The sequence below is a fragment of the Phyllobates terribilis genome, unplaced genomic scaffold (genome assembly GCF_046119375.1).
Source record: "Phyllobates terribilis strain yellow unplaced genomic scaffold, ASM4611937v1 Scaffold_11__3_contigs__length_659146591, whole genome shotgun sequence".
Classification (NCBI taxonomy): Eukaryota; Metazoa; Chordata; class Amphibia; order Anura; family Dendrobatidae; genus Phyllobates; species Phyllobates terribilis.
The window spans coordinates 427,295,517-427,305,124 of NW_027362771.1; the positions used below are offsets into that span (position 1 = coordinate 427,295,517).

Below are 9,608 nucleotides of genomic sequence, written 5' to 3' on the forward strand. Positions count from 1 at the left end.
CATTTCACATTCTTAAGATGAAACTTAAGGCAGAAAAAACACAAACAAGCAACAACTGAAATTAGCTATAGTAAAGGCCTGGCGAAGCATCACTGAGGAAGCCCACCGTTAGGTGACGTCCATGGCTTCCAAACTTGAGGCAGTCATTGCCTGCCAAGGATTCTCTACAAAGTATTAAAAATGAACATTTTATTTATGATAAAGTTCATTTGTCCAATTACTTTGAAGAAAAATGGTTGCAATTCCTAAACGTTTCATAGGATATTTTTACTCAACCCCTGTAATGAAACCTGAAAATCTACACTTCAATTGCGTCTCAGTTGTTTCATTTTAAATAAAAAACAGTGGCATGAAGAGCCCAAATCACAAGATTCTGTCACTGTCCAAATATTTCTGAGCCTAACTGAATCTGTGCCTTGTTACATTTGTCAAGTATTTTATCCCTCCTCAATATGCCCTAAATGGCCTCACATATTGATGGCTCATTCGACAAATAGGTTATCAATTTGAGATCAGTGTGGGTCCAGTACCCAGCAACCCCATCAATCAGGCGATATATGCCCCGTCAGTAGACAAATACAACAGAACATCAAGCTCCAAACAGTGCATGGAGCTGGGTTTTCCACTCCAAACATTAATTACATCAGGTTGCTAACAGAACAAATATCAGTTGATCAGCGGGGGTACCAGGTGTCAGAACCCCAGCGATCTCATTTTCATGACCTATCCAACTAATAAGTCATCAATATGTTAGTTTTGGGCAAACTCTTTTAAAAGATGGAAGTGATATTGATACACTACAGTATGCAAAGTGGTATATGACATTAGATATCAAGCAAATCGATTTTTCAAATTTTATAAAATAATTGAATAATTGTTTTTTTTATAAAATACAAAAGAAAATTTTCCAAAATCCAGACATTTTAATGTAACTGTGCAGCTAACAAAGTGTGTGTGTCGCCTGACAACTAGTGTTGAGCGATACCTTCCGATATCGGGAAATATCGGATCGGATTGGATCGGACCGATACCCAAAAAGTATCGGATATCGCCGATTCCGATACTGGAAACCAATGCAAGTCAATGGGACACAAATATCGGAATAAAAATAAAGCCTTTCTTTCCTTGTAGGTTAATTCTACATGAAGGAAAACAACTAAGAATAATGTAGAATGACATGAAAAGCCGGCAATTCAGCTGTGGCATACACCGGTACCCGACAATTTAGAACAGAAAGAATAGAGCATCACACATAGATTAGATAGATAGAAACATGTCAGTCACATATATAATAAGTACAGTGACAATGTTGCTTACTGTACTTGTCATTTAGTGTAAAGGATTTATTAAAAAAAATAACAGTGTTTTCATGTACCGTCTCTTTAAAAGAAGCCGGCCAGGCAATTCAGCAGCGGTACCCGACACTTTAGAAGAGAAAGAATAGAGAATCACACATAGATTAGATAGATAGAAACATGTCAGTCACATATATAATAAGTACAGTGACAGTGTTGATTACTGTACTTGTCATTTAGTGTTAAAATAAAGGATTTATTTAAAAAAAAATTGGCGTGGGGTTCCCCGTAATTTTAGGCTCTAGCAGAGGTTAAGCAGACAGCTGGGGCAGATGTTTGAAGCCTGGGAAGGGGGTAATACCCACAGAGCTTCCCAGGCTACTAATATCAGCCCCCAGCTGAATACCTAGCCTTTACTAGCTATTAAAATGGGGGGACCCCCCAAAAAATTACGTGGGGTCCTCCCTATTTTAATAGCTAGCAAAGGCTAGGCTGACAGCTGGGGGCTGATATTAATAGCCCAGGAAGGGTGCCATGAATATTGGCCCCCTCCCAGGCTAGAAACACCAGCCGTCAGCCGCCCCAGAAATGGCGCATCCATAGGATGTGCCAATTCTGGCACTTAGCCTCGCTCTTCCCACTGCCCTGTAGCGGTGGCAGTGGGGTAATAGGGCTGGGGTTGATGTCAGCTTATAATGCCAGCTGACATCAAGCCCAGGTTAATAATGGAGAGGCGTCTATAAGACACCCCCATTACTAACCCCATAGTCAAAGTTAAAAAAAACACAAACACCCAGAATAAAGTCCTTTAATTGAAATAAAGACACAATTCTTTATTGTTCTAAATTAAACTATACTTACCATCACGCCCATTCCAGCTGAAGCCAACGATCTCCTGCAATAAAAATAAAATAATAAAGCAACATCATCCTTACCTTTCCATGGTTCCCACGACAGCTTCAGCTCTGCTACATTGACATGACAGGCTGGATCGCAACAGAACGCTACCATCCAGCCTGTCATGCCGCAGAGACTGAGAAGCGCAGGCATGCTTGCGCTCCTCAGTGTCTGGCTGTGACGGCATCCAGATGAGCCGAGTTCATGTCCAATGAACTCAGCTCACCTCATGCACGTCACTGACAGCGTGGGAAAATTCTCCTGCTCAAGCGCTGAGCGCAGGAGAATTTTCCCACGCTGTCAGTGACGTGCATGAGGTGAGCTGAGTTCATTGGACATGAGCTCACCTCATGCACGTCACTGACAGCGTGGGAAAACTCTCCTGCTCAAGCGCTGAGCGCAGGAGAATTTTCCCACGCTGTCAGTGACTTGCATGAGGTGAGCCTGTAACTGGAAGCATGGAAACGGCCAGTCCCACCCAGCTTTAGTGGCTGTTCCTAAAACCTGTACCCAAAATTGGGGCTCATTAAAAAACCTCTTAGCACTATCCATGCTGAAGCCTGCTTTCCGGGTTTCACATCACCGAGGCTAGGCACCTTGGTGACACATACACTCCATCCTGGACTTGTCCGGCTGCAAGCTTACATGGTGTACAAACTGTATGGTAAAAGAAAATGGAAGTGGAAATGTAAAAGAAAAAAAAGCCTCATACCAAAGCTAAAAATGTGGGAGCCACTAGCAGCAGCTAAAACACCACCATCACCAGTGGCACCAGTTGTCTGGGCAATAGTACTACTAAACGCTAGCCATAATTGACCTTCTTTAACTCTGGCAAGCATATTAGTGGGAAGGAAGTGGAAGACATTATGGAATACATGGCACATCACTCATCTCAATCACAGCAAGATGATGTTAGCGCTAACAGTAATTTTAAAAATCTTGAAAAGTCTGCCAGCGCAATGTGTTATTAATTGTCAGTTTAACATCTGTTTCTATGGTGAGGTCACTTTGACATTACCAAGGCTGTGTTTGTGATTAAGGTCTTGAAAGGGGTTGGATGCAATCCTAGGAGACCTCAGAGTGATACACACCTTTTCAGGGCAATTGGAGGCTTTGCAGTATTACAATTATAGAAAATCTATTCGCTGTGAATCAAATTTTGGGGGAAAATTTGTTGAACCTGGCGAATCTGAATTTCAAAAGATTCAATCATATTTACATGGTATCTGTGACTTCAGTGTTAATGTGCCTAACTACTGGCATAAAGGCTCCCATTGCTGAGTGGTGATGCCATCGGAATAGCTCATGACTTCTGTGGCCACTAAATGGTCTTTTCTTGTATGACTATGCTAATAATTGCTTTGTATTTCCTTCTCCAGGTGACATTGATCCCAACACATGACACAGAGGTGACACGTGAATGGTACCAACAGACCCACGAGAAACAGCAAGAACTTAATATAATGGTGTTAGCTAGCAGCAGTACTGTAGTGATGCAAGACGAATCCTTCCCAGCATGCAAAATAGAGTTTTAATCATCATGGCAGCCACTAACATGTCCATGCGTACTTTGTGTTCATGTATGTGTCCAGTCACAGCCTAGTTCTTTTCCCAATCTGATTTGTACCTGTAATGTCAGCCTTGCCAAATCATGATTGTTGGAGGTTAATTAAGCAGAACTTTTTCAGCATTGAAGTCTTACATAAATTACAAGATACATAGCGCTTTCTGAATTTATCTATTCTTAGAACAATTTGACACTTTTACACTGGCACATTACATGATCTCTATAACACCTCTTGTGTTTCCATACCATGAATACGAGAATGCAGAAAAGATTGTATTGTTATAGGCATATGAATTTAGGAGAACTGGATTAGGGCTAGACATTTACCAGCAGTAAGACCCCCCCAGATTTCTCAGCGGGTAATGTGTGTTAGGGTACAGAATATAAGACTAGACTGCTGTGCAATTTGTTGGTGCTGTAAATAGATAGCTTGTATATTTTACATTAATCTGTTATTTGAAAATTGCACGTGTAGACCATAACACAAAGAAAAGCTCTGAAAGTACATTACAAGCAGATTAATGGCTTTTGTAAAATAACAGCAAAATGCATTTCATGTTCTGCAACAAACCAAAGTATTTACGGCTGCAAGTGATGAAGGCTCGTGTGTCTGCACAGGAGGTACTTCCTATGTGGAGCTTTGATTTAGCTTTGTAATCTTCTTTGCAGAACCAAAGAGTTGTAAGTGTACATGGTGCTGGCCTACGATTGGGATTAGGAAAACATGTCTGCTTTCTTCCACTCCCTTGTCCGTAGCCTGTGTCTGCCATTGCTACTATTGATATCACTTAAATGGAGCTAAGTGCAATATCACACATAGCCCTTAGACGGGACTGACACGGCTTCCGGAAGAAAGCAGACTTCTTTGTAACATGAGAGGTAGCCAGTGTTATCTTATTGGTGCATTTACATCATATCTGCATTAGTTAGAAATGATCTAATTAGCTACTTCTCTTACAGAAGACATTGTTGCTACAATAGTAGTGAAGACCCCTTTATAGTATAGGGAACATCAGATTTTAGTTTGCTATGATGGAAATGATTTATGGAAAATGTTCCCATTGTAGCAGATTTGTGTGTAGATGAATTTTGGGGATTGATTCAATTCAATGTCATATAACACTGGCTCCCTCTTTACGCACCCTCGTAACACTTCTAAGCCTGGTCCTGGACAAGTTGCGTAGTCAGAGCAGTGAAACAGAACCTCTGCAGAATAAGGTAGTGGGACGGTTGGCATGAACATACATAGTAACGTAGTCTTCTCTTCTCTGCAAAACTTACACCAAAATGTTCCTGACATAGATTTAAGAAGTTGTAAAATAAAAATGAAAACCCTGAATTAGATTATTCCAGATTAATGGATATTACCACCCACCATTGTATAAATGGAGAAAAGGAATGGAACTGAAAATGGGATAGATACTAAATGTGGAATAGTTGGACAGACACATCTCCCAGTATCAGTAATGTTATTTTTTCACAATTATTTATGTTAGCTTCCAGAATGTAAAGGATCAAACGGTTTACTGGTGGCCTCTCTAGGTGGTTGCTTGCCAATTATAACTAGCTAGCTTCAACCTTCTAACAACGTTTTTGTCCCTGTTTTTTGTACATAGCTGAACACTTACTTATTGCTGTTACATGTTCTTTGATTGGCTGTTGGAAAAAAAAAAATTCAGGTACATGTTAATGTACATCACTCCTGCTCATGTAGGCTGTAGGACTGTAGATCAGATTTCTTATTTAGCCCCTGAGGAAGCTGCTACACAATAACTAACAAGTGACAACACTTTTCTTCGTCTTTTTGTTTACATTGTAGTCTTTGTTGGCTGCTGTAGGCAGCAATCTGCCTTACAAGAAACACTTTCTGATTGAACAAAACCATTACATATCAATGGTGAATTCTGCTGTCTAATTTATATATTTATTTTTTATGATCAAAGCTTAGCTATATGTCATTAATTTATGGGTCTAACCGTCCACATGGTTTGTATTTTATTCTGTAGATACTTAGCAGCATTTTAATGAAGTACAATATAATGATTCAACCACTGGTGCCCAAGAAAATCCGGTGGTTCGATGTTAGGAGTACTGTGTTATACACTGATAGTAGCTTTATACATATAACACACCAAGCTTCAAGGGAAATGTTGTAAAAATAACATAGTCATTACTTTATGCTTTGTGATAGAAAAAAAATAATGGTTTATTCCAGATTTTGCACTAGTGTCCATAGTCAGATTAAAACCCTTGCAGTTTTGCACATATGAAAAAGCGTCCTTCGATGAATATCCTGGAGTTATAATGTACTAATCTCTAATTCACAGTGATAACCAGGCTGTCTTATAGGAAAAAGCAAAATGATATGTTATAGAATAAAATATTTAACTCTCAAAAATTCTTAAGAATAAAGCAGAAAGAAAAATATGAGGAAGGGGTCATATATAAAATCTAGTGCATCTAAAAAAAAGCGAAAAAGGGTGACCAATGGAAACAAATCCGATATCTATCATTAGAAAAATAAAAGTCACGTAATGTTAATGTACATCACTCCTGCTTTTTCTATAGTTTATATTATAGATATACATATAGAGTAAAGGGGTTGGTTCAATGAAGACGAGCCCTTTAAAAACAAAAGTTAGCCCAGCGATGTGCTGAAATTGGCTATTCCAGCTCCTCTAACTTGTAAATGTGTCTGAATAGGCAGATTGGCTCTCACAGAGTGGCTGTCCATTTTGGCTCATAGAAGGGTTAGAGGGTCACAAACGACAAACCCCCTCTATGATGTCCATATGCCATTCTGGTTTATACATGAAACCAAAGCATTGATTGGTTTCTGTGCACAAAGCCACTCTTTCCTGCCGGTGGTAGTTTTTATACCACTCCCCATTGTGTCAGTGACCTCTAAATTACGCTCATGCGCTTTATGGCTGACAAGTATTTGTGACGTGTTTGGCGTTGAGTGTCTGATTGTGGTTGTGGTGTGATTATAGTTAGTTATTCTACTGGTCCTGTGCTTTAGTAAAACGGCACTATGACAGTAATAGGAATGTTGTATGATGGAATGGAAGTTACTTCCATTAGCCTATGTGATCGGCTATCTGTATATGTCTAAACGACCCAACAAGCCAAAAGTCCAGTATGTTATTTTCAGACCCAAAGCAAAGTTGTCAGGAATGAGATGACTTAGGACATACTTTGAATGTATGGAGGATTTATTTGCTACGCTGAAGAACTGTCTCTTTCTGGAACATGTTAGTTTGTCCAGTCTTTCTTTTACAATCCTTCTTTCATCCGGCCCTGTATTTTTCTGTGCTGTATCTGCACATCTTTGGTAATTCTACATTATACTGTTGTACAGGAACGGCATGTATTATTTATTTGGATGAAGCAGAACCAAAAACGATGCATGCGCTTCCCGTTGTCCCCCATTCCTGTTCTGATGTACCCGTGTACATGTTCCATTTTTTATTCATGTGGATGTTTGACCTACAAGCCCCATCTACTTGCTGCAATGCTCGTGGCTCTGAGCCAGCTACATAGGTGCCTGGATGCCTAGCGCACTCATTAGATGACGACCCAAAAGGAACACGCTAGCGCACAGCCATTTCCTTCGCTCACATCCGTACGAGTGTCTAGGCAGAATAGAAATGCACTAAAAATTGAGATATGAATGTTGCTATTACTTTCTATAACTTGAACTGTACCACGAAAATGAGAACAGAATGACTGCGTTCACTTAGAAAACTGCCTTGCACATGACAATACTGAATGGAAAATTTTACACACAAAATGATATTTTAAAGAAGAATGTAACCATAATTCTCATACACCTTTTCATCCCTATTTGTGTGCATTAAACAGTTAATTTTTTGGTTTCCCTTTAAGAAGCTTTTCAACATGGTCAAATGACAAATGTTTACCAAATTTAGCTTCTCTTTGCTGCCTTTTGATGTATTTTGGACGTTTTGTAGCAAAAAAAAAACAGAAGGCCAAACCTTGGTCCTCTAGGTCTACACAAAAAGGAGACACCCAAGGACAAGTCGTCGCTCAATGCCTCTGCCATCAACTAGGCTAGAGACTTTGATGGCTGTTAGAGGGCAGAGCCTGAACCTTGATGGGCTGCATTCACTAACAGGTATCACAACGAATACAGATTACCTGTAAATCCATCACTATCATTACAACATGACATATAGGTGATATATAAAATAGAAACACGTAAAATCAGCTGTTGCTTGTTTCTGCATGTGGACTACGGGGAGATATATTCCTGTGTGTAATAGATAAAACTAAAAATAACTATTTTACAACTATATAAAAAGTGAACATGTCTTAATTGTATTGAAAATTGCAACCTGTATTCCTGATAGCTTCTTTCTACGTTGGATGTTGTATAAATAAACCCCTGACTTTTCATTCTTTCCCCTTTATGTTCCTCAGCGTTACTTATAAACTTGTTTCCCAGAAAGGTTTTGTTCTGTTCATTAATTTCCTCTATCTGTGTGCAATATTCTGTCCTTCTGAACTTCTGTACATGGAAACGCCTGAAACTCTAACAATAAAATTACATGAATAGATCAAATATGTGTTTGCCTTATTTTCTCATTATCTTTTTTCTTTTTTTCACATTTTACAATAAGCCTGGTCAGATCATGCTTAGAAAATCCAAACTCACACACAGAAGAGGGATAATGTCTCTGTAATTCCTTCTGTCTTGCAGGAAAAAAAAAGTCTGTGAATTGCAGTATTTAGCGACACGCAGGCTGGCCAATATTCAGGAGTGTAGGCACTGCAGAGATATTGACGTAGTGGTCACTATTGTTGTCCGTGATATAGAGAGCACTGTAGCTGTTACTGTTTTGGGGCAGCTGAAGCTATCAACTACTGGATGTAAAAATCCAAAAAGTCAATAGGGACCGTTTAATGAGCCTTAACACATGACTTAGGATAAGAAGCCAAACCAGACACTTCATTTGCAGACATGTGTTTCGGGGTGTTTGCCCCTCGTCAGTGGATAGAAGGAGATCTGATTTGAATAGGTGAAAGGCCTCAGACTGTTGTTCTAAGGGGGAACGATGACTTTTAAAATTGCATGTGTTAAAAATAAACTCCATGCTAATTTACCATTCTAAATAGTCATCTGAAGACTGTTAAACTTATGTTGTCCCCATTCGTATTAGCTTGTCTGGGTGATCTGACAAATATATACTTTAATGTCTAAGGTGTAACACTATGGTTATTAATGCTCCTAATGAGCTAATCAATGCCTCAAGCCAAGTCAGTAACAACCTAGAGCCATTTCATCATTCAGTTGTCCATCTTATTGAATTGCCAAGAGAAATGCTACCAAGGGAAACTGGATTAATAAACAAAAGAGCCATATGGGAAAAAGTGCCTGCCTTTCACATGCTACAATATTAACCCCTTCATGACCTTGTGACTTTCCATTTTTGCATATTTGTTTTTTCCTCCCCTTATTCCAAGAGCCATAACGTTTTTCATCCCCATAGCAGCATAAGGGCATAATTTTTGCGGGATGAGTTGTACATTTGAATGACATCATCCATTTTATCATGTGATGCACTGGAAAGCGGGAAAAAAAATTACAAGTGTGTTGAAATTGGAAAAAAAATACAATTCCACAATTGTTTTTTTATTTTTTTTATTTACCATATTCACTATATGGTAAAACTGACCTGCTAATATGATTCTCCAGGTCATTACGAGTAAGAAGATACCAAACATAACCGAAAATAATGAACTGGAGTATAAGTTGGTATGCCTGCAAAGTAAGAGTATGGCCATTTAACAGACAAAACCTAAGACAGAAACAAAATAAACCCTGG

The 9,608-nt window shown here is 39.1% G+C and overlaps 1 protein-coding gene across 1 annotated transcript in view; it reads left to right on the forward strand.

The window, feature by feature from the left end:
* The window catches only part of MAP1A (microtubule associated protein 1A), a 251,048-nt gene extending 242,704 nt beyond the window's left edge, over positions 1–8,344 (forward strand). Inside the window, exon 7 of the mRNA XM_073653152.1 lies at positions 3,572–8,344. Within this exon, the coding sequence (XP_073509253.1) occupies positions 3,572–3,727 (156 nt within the window). The 3' untranslated portion in view covers positions 3,728–8,344. The remainder of the gene's footprint in view (positions 1–3,571) is intronic.
* The last annotated feature ends 1,264 nt before the right edge of the window (positions 8,345–9,608 follow it).